At 40.2% G+C, this 21161-nt stretch overlaps 1 protein-coding gene across 4 annotated transcripts in view; it reads left to right on the top strand.

The window, feature by feature from the left end:
- The first annotated feature begins 3150 nt into the window (after positions 1-3150).
- LOC122874048 (protein sidekick-1-like) overlaps positions 3151-21161 on the top strand; it is a 221951-nt gene continuing 203940 nt past the window's right edge. For 3 of the 4 annotated variants that reach the window (XM_044191554.1, XM_044191553.1, XM_044191551.1), the window contains exons 1-2: positions 3151-3453; positions 4025-4799. In XM_044191554.1, the coding sequence (XP_044047489.1) occupies positions 4625-4799 (175 nt within the window). In that variant the 5' untranslated portion in view covers positions 3151-3453; positions 4025-4624. The remainder of the gene's footprint in view (positions 3454-4024; positions 4800-21161) is intronic. The other variant, XM_044191552.1, reaches the window with a different exon arrangement.

Here is a 21161-nt window from a genome sequence, read left to right as displayed (position 1 = left end):
TGAACGATGACGTTTTATGGTGTTTTTATTGTAACATTGTTTGAGTTTTGTATTGTTCATTATGTGTTTTCCTATTTAGTTGTGTATTTGTATTAAAGCCTAGGGACAGGTGTTGCAAACTAGCTTAGGCTATAAATGCTGGAGTATGTGGCATTGGCCTATGCTATGTACTTATCCCTATAAAAAATAAACATTAAATAGATTCTGACAGTCTGATAGATTACGGTGAAAATATGAATCTTACTGCCATCTATAAAATTAGGCACATGTGACTGGATCGCCCTAAAATATCAGCGTCCCATTCATAATCACTAGAGTTAACCCAGGCACTATATCAGTAATTCTTGGTTCTATAGTTTTTAGCTTTGGGTGAGTTGTTCATTTTTATAAATAGTTACTGGGCAGTGTGGGTATATGTATCTAATATGCATAACTGAACAGAATTTTTAAACTTTCCTTCAAAATCATTACTTTTTACAGGGTTTTTTATCAAATAAAATCTAGCCCGATACACCAGGGGGTAAAATATGGACATCTTATTATGTCAAACATATTCCTTTATGAATTTCCAGCCTTCTTTTCAATTTACGATTCAGGTCAATCCTGGATAATATTTTCCCCTGCAGCTAAATGTGTTAAAATGCTGCTTACATTCATTCACATAACATAACTACAATATCCATGACCAGCCTCCACTGGAACAGGACAGAGACAGGAGGAAAGTAAATGAGACAGCTGTATTAAAAATGTGCGCTCATGAATTAGGAATCTGAAACAAGTCAAAAACAGTTTGAAAAAAGTAAAAGTGGAGGTCAGAGGTGACTAATGGCATCATTGTATTTAGAGCATTTATATTTTTTTGAAAATACCTTGCTCAAGCTCAAGGGCACAACACAAAGTGGGACAGAAGGATGTTTAAAAAGTAAAAAAAACATGGTTAAAAATGAAAGTAACTTTGCAAAAGAGAGACAAAAACCATAGTTGTGTCTGTGTAAAATGGTGATGGTATCATAGCAACTGGCACACGTCTGAAGTTTAGGAGCATTTTTCTCACTGTCTCAAAACACGTTGCTGCTTGCCTGGTGTGGAGATGGGTGATAGGGGGGGCAAGGAGGGGGACAAGGAGGCCAAGATCCAAAGATGCAAAGACCACTGGGCGGGCAGAGAGGGTGGACCAGGTCAGCCTGGTGTGCGGTTACTGCATTTTTAGCACTATGTAGGTGAGGAAAAGAATCTCAGAGGAAATGCAGGCTTTGACAGAGGAGTTGTTGCAGAGCTTTGGTATCATGCAATCAAGCATGTCATGGTGACGACCTATAGCAGCAAGATGGCTGACATATAGAAAGCAATGAAAGGCCTTGCCGAGGCCACAACACAAGGTTCACTGTTACATGTGTGACAGAAATATAAATGAGTGACTAAACCAACCTAAAGTTAAGGTGTTGGGTCACCTCAAGCCGCCAGAGCAGCTTCAATGCACCTTGGCATAGTCTCTGGAACTTAACTGTAGGGATGAATACCATTCTTCCAAACGATATCGCCTCATTTACAGTTTTGATGATGGTGGTGGAGAACATTGTCACTCCAAAATCTCCAACAGGTGGTCAGCAAGGTTGAGATCAGGGCCCGTGTTTTTCAAACTAAGAATTTAGGAGTAAAAAGTTCTTCGCCGAGTGTTAAAAATAAGTCACATTTATCAAGTGATTTACTCCTACTTATAGCGAAGTGTAAGTAATCTTTAAGAGCAGTTTTCAAGTGATCACATGATTAATCACATGTGTGCTCAGAGCAGGTATAGCCAATCAGAGACAAGGATTTACTCTGCATCGGCCATATTGTTCATTCTTTATAAAAATCCTAGGATTTTGCTCAGCGATATATTCTGCAAAAATGTGATTATAATTTTAATTTTTACATTTTTGTTTTTAAATCTATGTGAAATCCCCAATATTTCCACCAGCAATTAACATGTGAAATTAACAACAATGTTATGTTGTTTAATGTTCATTATTTGTCATGACGATGATATTTTGTATGTATGACATTTGATACATAACTTTTATGAATAAGTTTGCAAGTAGGAGTAAAAGTAAAATTAACTTTTATCTTTCACTTAAGTCCAAAATTTCACTTTTAGCAGTTGGATAACTATGGGACCTGGTGACTGGCAAGGCCATATAGGATATGATTCACGAGGCATCTGCATTCCTTAAGTTTATCCGCTCTTTTATTGAGGGTTTTTTCCTGTTAATTTTAATATAGTACTGATAGCAATTTTGAACCAGAAGATGGGGATCGGCGTGTTTTAATGTGGAATCCAGAGCAACCTCTGTGGTTTGGCACTGCAAACTGAGCAGCAGAAACCTTTCATGGAAACTCCAAGTAGCATCATAGCCACTTTACTGGAAACAGAAAGTTGGAAGCCAATTGCCAAATGAGCCTGGACAGAAAGATAAATGGATGAGCTGAGGAGAAGGTGCTTGAGGAGAATATTTTGGGGACAGCTAGACGGCGTAGGGAGACCATTTGGCCACTCAAGGGATGGAAAGACTGTCTCTGAGGATTTATTGAGGCAATAAAAGATAAGGTCACCGTGTTGTAGGCTTTAATATTAATGTGCCATTTAATGACCCTCACCATGGACAAAACTAGGTTATCACTAGTACTAAGATATAGCTCCAGGCAGTTAATTTGTAATGAAGCAAGTTCTTGAGTGTGTAGCTGGACGACCAGAGGTGCTTCAGATAGTTCCTCCTCAGTAATATATAATATAGCCTATAGTCAAACTTCTTTTCAGTAAGAAAGGTGAAAGAATCTCCAGGCTATATTCTTCTCATTGTAGTCCTGCCTACTTCTGCCTCCCCAACTACTTTGACACACAAATTCCCTATTAAGTAATATATAATAACAAAACTAATAATGCGAAGTCCCTTAATAAGTATAAATGGTTAACTGGTTATGTATTTTGAGAGACAAAAATTGTAAAAACTTCTTGCAGACAGTTTCTCTGTGTGGGGTTTTTTGGGGGCGCCGTCCACCACGATCTCAGTGCTGGCATTGCTTCCCGCCCCCTGGTCCGGACTGTCCAATGGGAACAGCGGGAGCACTCGGCTCGACCAATCAGCAACAACGGATGATAGTGAATGGAACTTTAGTTTTTGAGTTTGGGATCGAGGGAGAGATTAACGGAGAGGCTGAGCAAGAAGTGGGGATATCAGTGGAAAAAGTAAATTCAGACTCATAAATATTGACTGTTTGCTTTCACAAAAGGCTGAAAACGCAGTAGCTGCTTGAATAAGGCGAAACAAGAGCCCCCTCTCTCCCCCAAGTCCGTGCCGAGGAGGGTGGCAGGTGTTCAGTTGAGGGAGACGCATCGCCTCAGTCGGCTCCTCAACAGGGTGCCGAGACGGAGGAAAACGGCTCAAACGCCGCTAACTGGGGACAGAAACTCCCGTGAGTATAAACGGACAACGATAAAAGTATCCGTCTCTTTCCCGGGCGGACTGTTTTGGAGGACCGTTAAAGACTCTGGATAAAAAAAAGCGAAAGCTCCAGTGTCGCAGTAGCAGCAGTGAGAGTAACGTTACCGTCTCTGTAACGGCTGTGTTTTTCAGCTCAAACCGACCGTTACTTTTTGGCTTTTGCTAACTCCTCTTCGTCAGTGTGCGCATGTAAAGGAAGGAAGAAAAGCTATCGGTTGTTGCTGAGAAACTTGTAATGCGATTTAATTGTCTATGTTTTGCTAACCTGTTGTATAATTTTCCCCGTGTAATCCGAGACGCGGAGCATTTACGGCAAGTTAGCCTATCTGGTATCCGGGACAAGAGTCCCCTTCTGGGAGAGTGGTGGATAATTTCGACCCGCGACGACTTGGGTTAACAGTTAATTAGGATTATCTAACTTCAGATAACAGACTGCAGCCCACACTTCTCCATCACCACACTTCTGTGCAGTTTGTTTGCAGTCAAATAGCAGGAATATTCACACAATCAATTACTGAATTGATTTTTTTTTTTTTTTTAAGGCAAAGCATGGATGGATAATTTACGTGATTTATTGCTTCTCTTGTTAATACGACAACTGTGTCTGAACAGCTAAATGATCCGCGGGGCAAATCCCCCCCCCGGTGAATACGTCAAAACAAGCGCGGATTTCAGGTCAATAGCAGAGAATAAGCCGATAAATCTAAAACACACTCAAATGTATTAATTCCTTGCACGGATCAATCCAAATGAAAATGAGGTATCGCAGGACGCAGAAGCACAGGGACTCCGCCACAGCAGATAGAGATTACCGTGCCCTTACACCGTGAAGACAGACTATTGAGGGAAAGTCTTTCTGTTGGTGAGGCGAGCCCCCCTCCCTCCCGCTGCCTGCCAAGTTTTGGACACCGGAGCTGGTAAGTCAGAGAGCGGGGAGCTTGTCGGCAGTGACGTCGGTGAACTCCCGGAGCTCGGAGCTTCGCTTCACCGGGAAAGCGCGGAGGTGCCGGCGCTGAACCCCGTTCCTCTCCGCTCGGACTTCTTCCCATTCGTGCACAGGGCTTTGAGAGAAAGAGAGAGAGAGAGCGCTGCGGCAGCAAAGCACAAGCGGACACGGACACTGTTGGTCCCCTCTCTCCCGCATGATGAAACCAGGAGTTTGCTGCCCCGAGGGGCCCCCGGAGCGCGTGGAGAGATCCGCAGCAGGGAACCGGCAGAAGATGACGGGGACAGGGACGACCCGGAGTGGGAGCCGGTGTCATCCTCTTTTTCTGCTGCTCCTTCTCGGCAGCAGCTGCCACATGTTGCACGGCCAAGGTAAGAGCTTTACTCCCATGAGTCCTGGGTTCAAATGTCAGATGATGCACTAAAGAATATTATATTTATATATGTAGATCTATTCATACAGTAGTCGTTTAAAGGGTGTACATGCCATTATACAAAGTGTATAGTTTATAACACTTACTGACGGACTCATTAGTCACTGGGACCATGGTCAACAAGGGGAAAGTGAGATGATGACTCCTAAACTGAAAACAAGGGGTGTGATTTATTAGACCAAGTATAGCAGTTTGCCTATTAGTTGGGATCTGTTTCATGTGTCCCTGCAGGAGGGGGATAGAGAGGGAGGGGTTTTTATTAGGGCAGCATGTTTTTTTTGTAAATTAAGCCAGCTTGATTGTTTGTGTGCCAGAGACAGATACATACCCACTTCAGTGCATGTGTAAATTATTGTTATTGTTATGTTGATGCATAGATTGTAGGATGATGATTGTAGGATTAAGGTATTGAGGATGTGTATGGGGGGGTTACAGTTTCCAAGCACTGATAATCCCCCCTTAGTCAATGACCTGCTTAACAGCTCAACGCATGCAACTGCACATAGTGTATTAATTTAGGTTGCCTCCTATTAGTCCAGTGTTGACCCTGTTGTGCTGGCAGGTGTCCAGATTAGTGTGTGACTTGTGTGGCTACTGTGTGTCAAATACAGCAACAGGGAAGAACACGCATAAGATGAGATATAGATTCCTGATCAAAGCTGTTTGTGGTAAATGGGGTGTTGCCATGTTACATGTATTTTTGTGCTTTTTTTCTTTCTTTTGTAGCTATAGAGACAGTGATGGAGATAAACTGGGGATATTTGTGTGTTTCTGTGTATGTGTCTGTCTGTGTATGTGTGCATGTACCTCATGGGATCATGTCAGAGAGGCAAAACAAAAGCACCGAAAAGGTCAGGCTGGTGTCGTCTCTCAGTTTTCTCTGGGTCACAGATGGCGTGGTGGGCAGAATGTAAGGCTGAGACTTGGGGTTATGTGGAGGAGGGGTCTTAGGAATGTCTGTGCATACATGTGTGTGTGAGTGTTAGAGGTGGGGGTGTGCTATTTGTGAATGCATGGAGAATGTGTGTGCCGTTTAAGTGCAGGAAAGTGCCTGCGTGAGTGTGAAAGAGGGAGCACAGGTAGAGAAGGAATGAGGAAGGAAAGAAAGTCAGGAGGCAGTGTGGCAAAGGGAATAGGGAGATGGTGGGAGAAGGAGCAGACGAAGGAGAGGGGAGTGGCGGCGAAAAGGGGGGAATAAAAAATGGAGTAGGGGGAGGTTGGAGAGGGAATGTGTGGCACGCTTGTCACTCAGAAAGCTGTGCCTGCAGTTCAATCGATGATGACGGTATGACAACACCTCTGTGTGTGTCAAAAGTTGCTCTCCTCTCCCTTCTTTTCCCAGTCGTCACACTCTCCCCTCTTCCACCCTCCCTCCTAGGTGTTGAGGAGGAGGTGGGAGAGGGAGGGACGGTGGGGATATAGCAGAGTCAGCTCCTTCCGTCCTCTCCCTCTAATGTCAAGGTCTCAGCACCCGAGTTACCACACACCCCGTTCCCCACCTTCGTCCCACCAACCCCTTCCAGCTGTCTTGGCTTAAGGGTGGGGGGGCACCCAGCTGCAAAATGTCTATAGCTCAGGATGGCTGGTAGGGGGGTTGTGTTTGTATATGCGTGTGTGTTGGGGTTTAGGGGGTGAATTAGAAATGAGTGAAACAGATACGGGATGGGGCTGGTGGAGGTGGAGGTGGAGGGGGGGGGTGGGATCATTGATTTGATAAGCTGTGCCAGGCGGCCAATCGAAGGCTGTAGATTTTCCAGGTTCCGACCCCACTATCCCCAGCATTTATTAGGACGTTTTATTTTAGGAGGAAAAGGATGAAATTCATGAGCCAGGGTTGATCCTCCTGATCTCCCCCCCCCCCTCTGTCCCCCTGCCTCTTTCACTCTCTTTCCCTCTTTCTCTCAGTCAATCGATGCCCACACCCCTCCTCATAAATGTGAGGCTTTATATGAGCCAACTCTCGTCTCTGGGAGCACATTTAAATAAGCTCATCGATCTTTCATTTTAGAGTTTAAGTGACGGCAGCATTTTACTGCCCACCCCCCATCCTCCACCTCTCATCTGTTCACCTCACCGCTCCACCCACCCTTCTTTATTCATAACTTATCCCTCAGCCCCCCCATTGCCTCCCTGTCACAGAGTAGGTTCTGCTCCACAGCTGTTTGTCTGTTAGTGGTACATAATACATTTTGAAACACAATAAACGTGACCCACCCTTCACTTCAGTAGGAATATAAAGTCTAGAATGAGGCTCTGTCTGTATCCATGCTGGAAATGTGAATCAGTCAGAGTCCACAATGCTTTAATATCCTTAATAGTAATGTTGTAAGATGAAAACCTTGCCAACTGTTCAGGATTTTCTGAAAACAGCCTTGTTTAAGTTGGACAGCCATGCATTTTGGAGATTTTCAAAATGAGTTTCAAACATTTTTAGAAACCCAAATTACAGAGGACCATATAATACTTTTAATGACATTAAAACATGAACATGTTCAAAGTCAGAAAGGATTCACATAACAACAGGGTTATGGACTATTACGTTTATAATTCGTGGAGAATGATTTTGTCCCCGTTGCTAGTGTGGATAATGATAATGCTCTATAAGTAGCCAAAGTGTAATGAAAAAATACTGCTGGTGTGATTATTGCTAACCTTGCCCAAGGTAATTGCATTAAAATGGGGCTCATGCATCCGAGCTGTTAAACCATTGCACTACTTTCTAGTCCAAAAAATAAATTGCAGGTCATAATTTTTAGGGCTCTCACAAAAGTTTGGTTTCTTACCATAAATTTGAAAGTTTTCTTCTGCTTCAACTAGGCCAAGCAAAGACTTGCATCGCCATGCTGACCCACTTAGTGGATCTATCAGTGTGATTAGGTTTGATATGACACATGCCATTGGCTCAACTAAGCCAGGGCTTGATGCTGATTGGACAACTGGGCATGGTTAAGTGAATTGAGGTCATTGGTAGGACATTTAGATAGCGGGCTGGGAGAGTTCTGAGCGTGATGTCTAAACCCAAATCAAATAGACTAGCATGCAGGTTTACACATGTGCACACACACACACACACATACACACACATACGCACAAAGTCCTTCTCTCTCATCAGTGTCAAACAGTTAAAGCGGACGTGGAAATTTGCTTAACCATGTTGTAATGAGGAGAGGGTAAATTAGGAGCCTCGTCTAACTGATTATCATCGTCTACGCTGCACAACCTTACCGTGCCTTTTCCACCTCTCTGATATTCTCTTATGAATATTATGTCTGTTTTCACTTTTTTTTTTTATCTTCTCACTTTTTCTGTGGCAACATTTTCTTGCAGCTTATGAAAACCAATATTTTTTTAGAACAGATGTGAAGCAATTTGTATTAGAGGCTGTTTGTCACCAGAGGTATTGTAGCACGCTCCATTACCTTAGCATGCAACCTGAGGATTTTAATGTATTTTAAACTGTAAATTTACTGCTTGTTACAAAACAGCTATACACATGTTCTTTCTTTGCCCACAGACACAAATTTAATCCCACATTCAAGTGCTTTGAGTTTTGCAGGCCTCAGGAGAAACTTCACTGTCTGATGGATTGTGTGTGTGTGTGCATGTGCATATGTATTAGAGAAGGAGAGCAAACGGTGGAGGAGAAGACGGTGTGAATGTGTGTGAGTGAGTGAGTGAGTGAGTGAGTGAGTGAGTGAGTGAGTGAGTGAGTGGGAGTGTGTGATAGACGTCAGGTTAGTCAGGTCTAAGAGGAAGTGAGGTCCCTGGTCGACTCCCTTATTTCCTGTCTGTCAGGAGGAACAAATCACCACACTTCCACAGCCACCTGACACTTAGCGCTGTGTGTGCGTACATGTCTGTGTGTTTGAGAGGGACAGAGTTTGTGTGCGTCTATCTGTCTATGCGTGCAGACCTGGTTTGTGAAAGAGATTTTAGTCTGACAGGACTGCAGACTACCTACAGTATGTGTTGCTGGCAGGTGTGTGTGTGTGTCAGGTGGATGCTAACCCTCTATCAGTCCTAAGTGTTTTCTTCTCACAGCAGAAGAAGTGGCAGCTATAGAGAAGCAGCCAGTCTCCTAATGGAAAATAGTCACCTGTGTGTGTGTGTGTGAAAAGTGTTGTGTGTGTACAAAGTAGAGACCAGCAGGTGCATCTATCCCATCTTCCTATGTACACACACAAACTTGCAGTGGTTTATATGACCTATTTTGGTTGAGCCTTTTAAGTTGTGTTGAGGTCATTGGATCGTGTTTCCCACTCCAGCAGTGTTTCTGTGACTGTGGTCAGTTCAAGGCACAAAATATTAAGTATAATTGCCAAAAGCATTGAGTGTGTGTCAAGTGTCTGCACATGTGTGTGCTTCTGCCCAGTCATAATGGTTTCCTATCTTTGTGAAAAGATGCATTTTACAGAAGTTTTCCTCAAAAACATCCTTCAGAGCTTTGAAATATGAGCCAAGTGGGATACACTCCGGTCTCCCTCTGCCTCCCTCCTAGTCTTGCTTCTTTTTGCTCTTCATTTTTTTGTGTTTGTTCTTTCAGTATCACTCCTCTTCCTTTTGGTTTCTCATTCTTTCTTCCTTCCTGGTCTCCCCATAAGGGACTAAAGAATCCATTGCTGCAGGCCACACAGGTGGAATAGAGACTGTTTTGCTGTTTAGGCCTCTGCGTTTATTATGTAAGATAGTTGAAGGAGGTTGCTATTGATCCGTCGTGTGTACGTGTGTGTGTGTGGGGGGGGGGGTTAACACAAAAGCTTATCTTGTACTTTTCAAGATGGTTCTACAGCGAGACATCCATATAAATCAGGACACTTGCAAAACATGAACTCTGTTGATTGACTTAACTGCAACACATCACAGGGCAAAAAGACAATATCGAGATTGGCAGACAAACAGAAATATAGGTGAATGCGTGTGCACACACACACTTTCACAATTTTTGTTTGTTAACTAAAGTGTAGATAAAGTTTAAATCCATGATGTCGGCTTATAGTGGTTCCCCTGACTGTTATCTTGTGACAGAATTTAGTGGCCACCTTTTATTAGGTTTAGTCTTATATATGTCCACGCTGAGGGTTTGCTACCAGTGTTCGATATTAACTTTTTCACTCACTGGCTAAGGGGACTGGTAGATGAAAATATCCAATCTGGCCGAGCATATTTTTCACTGGCTAAAATAATAAATTATAAAGTTTTACTCTGACAAATGAGTTGTTCCTGTTTTTGTCTTTGGCATACTGGGGACACACAGAACATCTCATCACCACAGCCTCGGCATCATACTGCAGCCAGACTCTTACAACTCCTTTACCTCCAAACCTCCATTTCTCACAGAACTTTCTTTTTGAATGTGCTTCGTCCTCCTTTTCATCTGTGGGTTTTTGTTTTAAAGGACGGCTTACTCCTTGAAAATATCTCCACATAATAGCTATTTAATTAGCTTAATTAATGGTGGTTAGCAGCAGTTAGTTGTAAGTGTTTGTGTGCGATTTGCGGGTGTTAATTTTGGACCCTATTTGCTACTTTTCTCTGTATTTTATACATGTAAATTGTATAGTTTTGCGTTTTGGACTGTTGGTTGGACAAAAAAAAGGCATTTAAAGATGTCACCTTGGGCACTAGGAAACTGTGATGGACATTTTTCTAAACTGTTTAATCAACGTTTAATCAATTAACGAAGAAAATATTCGGCAGATTAAATAAATAACGAACATAATTGTTAGTTATAGCTCTATTTTTACTACATTGTTGAGATGCGTGGTACAGGTAACTCTGTACAATTGTTCTTAATAGTGTCCCTTTATTTTCTCACAATGCATGATAACATAATCTAACAATGGTGATACATTTGTTATATCTATTCCCCCCAAAGTCCTAACATAGAATAAATTAAGCGTTGAACAATCACAGTGTCATGAGCTGTACAGTTAATATTTGATAATAATCAAAACAGTGTTTTATTTTGTAATGTGGAACATCTGACATTTGCCTTTAATCTTAAATACTTACATCTTAATATGCTGAATTAAACAAGATGATGATCTCCAAATGCAGGTTTTGTGCAGCTTGCCTGAGGGCTATAGCTGTGCCTAAAAGTAATAAAGTAATAATTTGTTGTACTTGCTAAATAAGGATCTTATTAAGACTGAGTCACAAGAACTGTTGCTGTACAAATTATCGCGGGTTATACAGTAATTTAATAATACCTATAGCTATTGTCGAGATATGTGAAAGCAGAATGGCTATGGAGAGTTGTAGTCTGAAGAAGAGTTATTTACACTGTCGAGGAGTGACAGTGTGCTTTCCTAGCAGCTTACTTAAATACCACAGACAGCAGTTAATAAAAGATCTGCTGCACTCACACCCTCAAGGAAATAGAACACATTCACATTTACATACACATTTACTTGAAATAAATATTTGAATATTACTGCGTAGTTTTGAAACTTAATCCACCAATCTAAATTAGCACAAGCTACATTAAATTACATTACATAGTTGTAAATTAGTAACTACAACAAGAGTTCTTAAAGCGGCTATAATCGCTATTTTTTGTATCAGATGAATCAGATCAATGTGAAAACAATGGGACGATGTAAAAGGGGTATTGATGAACCTACAGTACAGCGAATTATCATCTGAATCTCTTTACAGACCTTTATAGTGAGTTTCAGCTCACTGTTTAGGTGTCCGGTCCGCAGCTTTACTGTTTTACTCTCATTGTGTCGTTTTCAGCTGCAGCAGGCAGCTGTTTTCAGCGCTGCTCAGCACCAATTGGCAGACAGACACATTAGTTACAAGCTGGTGGACATAGTGGAGCATTTAGCTGCTAAAGAGCCAGATATTTCCATTAGGAGTTGGTGGAGACCTGAAAGAGAGTGAATATTGGACTTAAATTCATCAGGTGTACACAAACACAACTCTAAATAAATTATAATAGTTGCTTTGTACCTGCTGGATGTATGAATAAGCAAGTTTGCTAACAAGTTTGCCATATCCGCTGCTCCCAAGTGGCCAAAAAAAAGTGTTATTTCAGATTTAAGCTAATACATTACCAGTTAACTCACTGGTGAAACTAACAGACTCACTAGTTAAATAGACTACAAACAACCTTCAAAAAATTAATTATGATTTAAAATGTTTCCTACATAATCCAGCTAAAGCATGTTCAGTTTCTAAAATATATGTCTGACAACTGAATAGCTTTGTATTAAGGAAATATAGAATGTATCACAGCCTTCATTTGATTTAGGGTGTATTATAGGATTGTGTTATATTCACAGATGTTTCTATTTCCATGTAATACAGTTAATTATATTGTAATTTTTGTGGAATTTAATTTTGTTTCTTCTTGAGACCTTTGGGTATATATATATATATATATATATATATATATATATATATATATATATATATATGTGTATATATATATATATATATATATATATATATATATATATATATATATATATATATGTATATATATATATATAAAAAGAAATATATATATGCTTTCTTCTTCAGCATCTGATAAAAAGACAAGAAAAGCAAGGAAACCAAAAGTGCAAGATGAAAAATATACCACAGTCACAAAACACCTTGTCAAATGTGAAAGGGAAATGTACAGTATATTTAAAAATGTAAAAAAACAAAACTAGCACATTGACAAAACAGATTCTTGTTCGTGATAATATTTTTATCTTGCATCACTGCTTTGTTCTCTGTTTTTGAGATAACCCATATGTGATGAATAGTAACGTCTTTTTCTGAGTATTTTCAGTGTTTTGAAATAAGCTGCAGCCAGAGGAAGATGAGACAAGAGCTAATAAATGAAACCAAGAGCCACTGTGACAGTTTCATCATATGTAGTAAATTTTATGGGGCTTAATGGTATTAAGAACTTTGAAACCAGTGATAGCAATAAGCAGTGCAAAGTTGTATACAGCTGAATGGCTCTAAAAAGGACAACAGACATGAGGATTAATTTCTAATCAAGGCAATAATTACATGGGTTCCACATGTGGAAAAATGTTTGTGAAACTTACTTTGCCCCATATACTGAAGGTTGTCTACTGTACAGTATGTTCCATGGTTACATTTAATATAACCCGTGACATATTTATCACCATATTTCTCAAGAAAAACATACCCATGATACCCATACCCAGCAGTTTACTTCCTTTTTTCCAAGTCATCCTTTCCTTCCTCCCCATAGATGTTAGCAGATGTTTACAGGAATAGTTGTACAGCAATTTCAGACAATTACTCAGTAATATTTGTGTACAGTTATTATATTTTTTTGATTGATCTAAAATAGAGGTTCATGAGTAAACATTCAAGTAGCCTACATTTGACTAAGAGTGAGAGAGCACTGAATGCGTGACAATGAGTGAGGAATGCAACATTTAATTGTGAAAATAAATTCAACATCATTTTAAATGTGCTGGCTTCTTTATGCAAACAAAGTTTTGCTTTTTATATCCTTCATCATAGTATAGTATAATTTGACTATTCCTGTGCTATAGCCTCTTATTTAAGTGTGCTGCTTTTAGATCATTCAAATCATTTTCATCAGCCATCAGTGAAAGGCTATAACATCATCTTTTCTTTTTTGCATAAACTGCTTGCCACAACCGTTTTTCTTCTGTCTGAAACAGGAAAATCAGGTTAAGAACAAGCTCCATAACGCCAAACTGTTGTGATCGTATAGTGTTTTTTCATTGGATGAAATGGGAGGGTGGAGCTGATATTGTGAGCAACATGGCTCACAATTTCCAGGAACTATCTTATCATAAATAGCTATTGACCTGATCTAGAATGGGAATCAACATCAAATGTTGCCAAATCCTTAAATGAAACTGAATAGATGCACTTATCATCAGTCAGTCTTGTACTTTATTAATTTATTGGAAGCAGATATTGTAAAACAGATTTCACACACTGCAGGCTACACATAAGAAAAAGAATTTGCTTTGTAATTAGTATCCCTACAGTCAGTGACAGCCTATAATATTGCAGATATGGTAGTGTTGCATGATAGAGCTTACAATGTACACATACTGTCTATTGTGTATGAGCAATGTGTTTTCCATATATACATGAATAGAATACATATAGAAATAATAATCAGAGGTTTATTCATAAAGTATATTTACATGCATTTCACATGCCCAAATATTTTGACAGTTTGGGAAAAATTTCATAACATAACACATAATCATTATAGTCCATTTGATGGTCTGTATGAAGAGAATATTTAGTAAGTAAAGTAAGTAAGTAAAGTTTATTTCTAGAGCACATTTAAACACAGCTTAAGCTGACCAAAGTGCTGTACAAAAGAGAAGTGCCAGTGAATAAGGTCTGTGATATAAGATGGGGCCTGGCCATGAAGAGCCTTTAAAGCAATCAGTAAGGTCTTAAATTGAATTCTAAAATGAGGGAGCCAATGAAGAGAGGCTCGGACTGGGGTGATGTGCTTGTGCTTTTGTGCTGTCAACTTCCTTGCAGCTACATTTTGGAACATCTGCAGGCGAGTTTATGAAGACTGGGGAAGGCCTAAATATAGAGAATTGCAATAGTCCAGTTGTGATGTAATGAGTGTGAACGTAAATTACTTTTTCCATATATAAAGACAGAATTGGCTTGAGTTTGGAAATGGTTCTTAACTGATAGTAACTATTTTTAACAATAGAACTGATTAGTTTGTTAAGACAGAGCTCAGAATCAAAGATAACACCCAGGTTTTTTGCATGTGACTTCATATATGGGGTGAGGTAGCCTAGCTTACTGGCGAGATGGCTTCTGGACTTAGAGGGACCATAGATAATTACCTCCTTACCGAGTCGGCAGATTTGTTGTCGATTAAGATGCTGCTTTGCACAAAGTCGACAAACAGCTTTATCTTTGTCAGTTAGCCTACCATCTATGGCGTAGAACCCAAAATACTTTCGCACACTGCTTCTCAGATGCTTTGATGTTGTGATTGTCTCGGGGTGGCTTTGCTCGCGAGTGTCCTCCATTTTTGAAGCAAACAACATAACACATAGGCTAGCTTAGTTTACTGATGTCAATAGGGCATGTAATAGGTCAAGCTGACAGGGAATTTTTAGAGCGCTTCTGGATCACAAGGCAAACTACTTCAAACGGTCTGTTGCGCTTATAGTCTGTGAATTTTGAATAAAAAGTGACAGCCCTATCCAGCCTTTAATGTCCTACTCAAAAGGTAACAACAATTTCATCAAAAATCACAGATGTCAGGTTCCTGTGACATACACAAAGCAATCTAGGAACAGATCCCTATTTACAGGAACAACTGGTGGAAATAAAATTGCAGGTGGCTGAGACAAACTCACTCTCTCTCTCCTAACACCTGGGAAATGCCTTTAAAACCCTAGCCTTGTACTGCCAGTCATATAGTGGCAGCACTAGATTAGTTGAAGGCTCAGGAGCAGTCTCACAGCGGGGTGCAGAAAGTGATTCGCTTTCCCTCATCAAGAATGTTTTAGTCAGTATTTGGATTCGAACTGGCAACCTTCCAGTGGATCATACCCCAGGCTGTCTCTCTCTGTGTCTCTGCACTTTCTCTCTCTGCTTCTTTTTTCCTCTCTGTCTCACGTCCCCTCTTTGCTTTCACTGTGGCTGTAGTAATTTTTACTGTGACATTCACAGGGCGTGGAGTGATATGAAGTGAAGATTGTTCAGTGGGAGAACATCAAATGTGTCCCCCTCCCCATTTTCCCGATACCAAATGCACCTGGCTGAGGCTCTTTATTTGTTTGTGTGTGTCTTCATTGTGGTGCGGCCATCAAGCTATTTGAATGGGATCTTTGCATAGTGAATCGCCAGTCACGGAATATCACTGAGGTCAGACTGGGTTGAGCAGAAGTGTGGGAGTGTACATCATTGTGTGTGTATTAAAGCAGCATGATTTACTTGTTCAGTCCAAGGGCTTTGCCCTGCTGCAGGTGTGTGTTCTCAGCTTGATGTGTTTGATCTGCCACAGGTGTTTGAGAGGGTGTGTGTGTGAGTGTGTGCTTGCACACATTTATCTGCGTATGGTGATTTATGCTATAGGCTTAGAGCAAAAAAGACGCTTTTTGATCTCATCCAGGAATAGGCAGAAAGTACTGTACTTCATATATATGTGTGTGTGTGTGTTTGAGCATGTGTGTGTCTGGCCAGAGGTTTTTAGCTTAGTCCTTTGATCCAAGCTAGAGGTGGGCATACCTCTGTGAGGAGCCAGCCAGCAGTATGGAGACTTGGCTTGGGCTACAGAAGTGTGTGTTTGTTTGTGAGTGTGCTTCATGTTCTTATATCCCGGTGGGGACTTTAACCTGAATGCACACTAGCCCATGCGGACTTGTGTCACCGTGGGGACCTCAATTTTAGTCCCCATGTGTTGAGACTGCTTTGTGAGGGTTAAGACTTGGTTTTAGGGTACAAGTTACTATTAGGTTAAGGTAAGGGTTAGGGTAAGGGTTAAGGTTAGACATTTAGTTGTGATGGTTAAGGTTAGGTTAAGGGTCTAGGGAAGGCATTATGTCAATGACTGTCCCACGGGATAGTGTGTGTGTGAGAGAGAGAGAGAGAGAGAGAGAGAGAGAGTATGGCAGAAGTGTATGGCCAGAATCAAAAAGTGTTGGCTTGTGTTTGTACTGCATGTGTATGTGCATTAGTGCGTGTGCAGCACACAGCCAAAACCCTGATGTTTTGCATGTAGTATCAGTCTGATCAATAATATGATGTCTCCTCAGTTTCCAGACTGATGGACAACGTTTGGCTCTGCCTTCTGCCTACAGTGCTTCTTATCTAAAATGACTTGAGGAACATAATGACTTTTTTGAATGGTTGGGCTATAAAATTCTCAAAAATAATGCCTTTTAGAAGCAGGCACTTAAACAGCGCCAAATCAATTTTCTTTCCATTTCCTGTAAATACACTGTGATGTTATGTCTCCCTGTCTGCCTCAACTCTTGGATTGGAACGATCAGGTTGACATCCTGTAAGGAGCTGGAAGTGCTGCACTAGTAGCTCATTTCTAAAGTAATATACACTACATGCATACAGTATATATCTGTATTGCATAATAGCATATAGCATATTTTCAAACACAGAATATAGGGGGTACATTGATTGAGAACTTACTAATTCTTATTTAATCACCACGCTCTCAGTGAGGCCCCGATTCAGATCTGTGGTTTAAGTTTTTGCACAGTGGTGGTGCAGTTGTAATTTTACATGTACAACCTAGTCTGTTCAGGGGTTCCTTGCAGGGGTAAATGGCTTTCTGCAAAAATTAAGCATTGCATTCGTGCTGGCAGAGCACTAAAGTTGTGCAAACCACCAATCGCGTTCTATTAAGGAAATGTGAACATCTTGTCAAGTTCTCAGTCAGTTTTGGGTCATTGCTGTACATTGAGGCTGGTGGTTATGCTGTCTACTTCTACCTACTTGTTTTCTCCCTTCACAACCCCAGCCTGTTCTACTTTCTTTTCCATTTTTGTCAATTCACATATATCACTGTTCTGCTCTGTGTTCACACCTACTGCTATTCATTGTGAATGGGACCTGGTGTTGAAGCCCGGCGCTGCCCACTGAGCTACTGTACAGAGCTTTAAAAGGCACCCAGTGACACTACAGGGGAAAGGTGAGAAAGGCTCAACTTTATGCAAATGTCCTCTGACACAATGCGACAGCCAGGCGAGAGCCAATGACGCTCGTTTTGATTCCCACAGAAACTAAAGCACAGAGTTGTTTACTACTCTGCTTCCAGTGCAAATACAGGACCACAATGCCGATCAGTCTTGCCAGTTTGGGTGCCATTGTTGTATTAAAACAGTTTCAACAATGTGTACCGCAAGGTAATAAAAAGACAGCAAACAAGGCTATTCTGTACTCTGGAAACAAACTTGCAACAGGAAATGAAACAGCCTCCTCGTGTGTAGTACGAAAGCTACAAAACAACTGTTCAGTCGGAGCAGAGTATGTAAATAACGTGCTCAATGCAACACACAGAGCTACAGATTCATGAGAGGCCAGAGACTGCCTACTGCTTTGTATTTGTATGTATGAACGCAGCGTAACTCTTGGTTCTGTTCAGCTACGCATTTCTGACAGCTGACATACAGAGTGTAAAGGGTTACTATGGTTAATACCAATTTTGCAGATCAGCGTGGGACACTCCTATCAACAACTGCCTGGTTTGGTCCCAGTTGGCGTTGTTGTTAATGAAATGTACAGTAATTTTACTTTAAACTCAGATTTAAGACTCTAGATTTTATATATCTTTGCACTTTGTTTTGAAATGCATGGTCTCGTGTCCTGTATATTTTGTTTCATCATCTTCACTCAGGGAAATGTCCTCTGTATCTGTCTGTTCATCAGCCAGAGCATTTTACAATAAAAGGTGCTACTAGAAACTGGATAACTTTAACTATCCGTGGGCTCACTTTTCCACAACGCAAGAGGATTTTAGCTAATTTGGAAGCAGGGTTTGTTTGTGAGACACTACTTGTTTAAAGCAAAGTGTACATGAGCCACCAATTTTAGTTTAAAGTAATGTATCAGTGTTTTTAATGATGACTAGCACAGTACAATTAACTGAGTATTCAAAATTGAGTAGTTTATATCTCCCTAATGTGAATGTATGTTTTCTATGTGCTGAAATAGATGTTTTGACTCACATGGGGTCGAGTAGATAATGATCAGGACGAACTGTTCCTTTAACAAGAGAGAAGAAAGGTGGTGTTGATTAATGGATGAGGAAATAAATGGCCACAGATGGATGAGAAGATACGCTGGTATGAAGAAAAGTAATCAAAGAGAGAAAATAAGTAATTCAAAGAGAAAATAGGTGGAAAGAGAGAATAGGTTGTCAGTTATGGGGTCACTGGAGTAGATGAATGGATGAGAGAAGACGGCACAGAAACGAATAGAATAGAGTCTAAGACATTTAGTCAAGACAGATGAAGTGAGTTCCTCAAAGATAAAGACTAAGAAGAGAGAAAATAGTTTGTTGGCTAATGGACTCACTTTATCTATTTTTTTTTTTTACCATTCTTCTAATTCCCCTCTTACTCCCCTGATCTTTCTCTCCAATCGTTGCACATCATTCTTTTCTTCTATCCCGGCCTGCGTTACATCTTTCTCCTTTCTACCACTTATTTCTCTCCTCCACTCTCTATAATTGGGAAGGGGCGGTGCACACGCATTCATCTCATTAAGTGCACACACGCATTCTCACAGACATTTTGTTATACTGTAGTAAAATGAATGTGAATCACAAGTCATCTCTCACAGGATTCACTTTATCTTGTGAATGGGAGAGTAGAAAGAGAGAAAGGCAAACAAATGAAAATAAAATGAAAGCATTCGAGTGAAAGAGAGAAATTAATTTTCCTGTTTGCCTGTCCTGTTGATGCAAACCCTTCAATAGGACCCTGGGCCGAGCTGCTATAGAGTTTGCACACACAAGTGAGCATATCAGGACACACACACAGAGATACAGACACTCTCATACCCTTAGTCATTTTGAGTTATACTCCAACCTGGTGGCTCAGCTGTGTTTAGTATGGTGGTTGTGTTTAACTCAGCAGAATGGTCATGACGGTCAACAATGCCACTCAGTGTTTTGTTTTCAACCTGTCTCCACTGGTCATGACATTTAGTGTATTTTTGTGTCTGCAATAGAAAAAAATGATACAATTAATGTAAATTGTAGAGTAGAATTATTAGAAAAAGTATTAAATTACATATGAACATGTATATAGATTTTATCTGTACATTGGTACTGTAGTTTGATAATGCAGGTGTAAGTTTTACTGCCAGTGTAATAATGGTAAGTATAATTACATTTTTCATGCAGCCCCTCACTAGATTACACCATGCATCTTGTGCTGCTTTTACATGACAGGAAAAAACAATTTTTAATGAATTTTACATTTAATTATCTTTTCTTTTTGAAAAAGGCACGAAATGACATGAAATATATGCATCACTTTCTAAACAAAACACTAAATGAGCCAATTGACTGATAAATGATGATACCCAGAGTTTCCCTGAGAATTACTCTGTTCTCCGGTGACATTATGAAGAGAGCCACGTTGATGTTGACCTTGTATGTGTAGCTGTGAGTCAAGACTATCAAAAGTTTATAGTGTAGTCAATTTGGTTATAAAGAGGTTATTAGCTTAAATCAATGGTGTTCTGTGAAGAGTTTACAGCCTCACAAATAGGAGGAGTTACTTGATTTCCTACATTTTGAATAATCTTCAATTTAATACTTGTGCTTTTTTGGTTATTGGTGAAAATATGTCAGCACATTGAAAAGGTTTTAGAAGCTGTGGGTAGGAGTTTCTTACATGCAATCATGAAAAAAACCAGATTGTTTGTTTTCTTTTTGTATTTGCTGTGAGATCTTTATTGTCAGTGTGACAATGTACCCAGATATGGCTAACTGCATGCATCCTTTTAAATCGCTTAATAAAGGTATAGGCAACAGTTATGTTTTAATATACGTCAAGTTACTATAGTTGTTGCCAAAGTGCATTGATGTAATTTTTTCCAACATTACTTTACATGAACTGGGATTTTGATGTCTTTTGAAATGTAAATTCAACTCAAAATGAACATTGGCTGCTCTTGAAAGCATATTTGAGTTCCTGTATATTAATATTTGGGATAGTCTGCTTTGTAACTGGTCTTCTTTTCTCATAGAAGCTGGCCTCGACTCTCCTCTTGGCCCATTAAACTGTCTGTTCCTTATAAAGGGGATGGGTGGAGCTGATGTGATTGGCCCTTATTGAAGCTCACTCCAACTCCATTTGCTGATACTGCAGTTCTCCCACTAATGATATATTCATCCTGGTCCAACATCTTCTCCACGTCGTGCCCCACTGTTCCATGGCAGTGCTTACACTTTTGGGGGAAAAAAGTACTTTGAGACACTTAAAAGTTTGCACTCATTTCAGGAAATTAGAAGCCACTACGTCATTGTTGTTTTGGATTTTATCATGGGGCTGAATTGATTTTATGTGAGGTGTTTTGATACAATAACTAATGAAGTGTGTAAAGCAACTCAGTTCACCTTCCCTTAGGGCCTACAACAGATAAAGATGTACAATTAGTCAGGTTTAATGGTTAGTATTGAATCATTATTGAATGCTGTTTCTACTGAATACTATTCATTTACAGTCTACATTTAGATTTTTCACAAAGACAACATGAGTGTGAACAATGTGTGTTTGCCTGTACTGGATTTTAAACAGTACTTGAGATAGGATAATATGGGAGAAAAGTA

The sequence above is a fragment of the Siniperca chuatsi genome, linkage group LG3 (assembly GCF_020085105.1).
Source record: "Siniperca chuatsi isolate FFG_IHB_CAS linkage group LG3, ASM2008510v1, whole genome shotgun sequence".
Taxonomy (NCBI): Eukaryota; Metazoa; Chordata; class Actinopteri; order Centrarchiformes; family Sinipercidae; genus Siniperca; species Siniperca chuatsi.
This window is presented reverse-complemented; position numbering and strand designations above follow the sequence as displayed.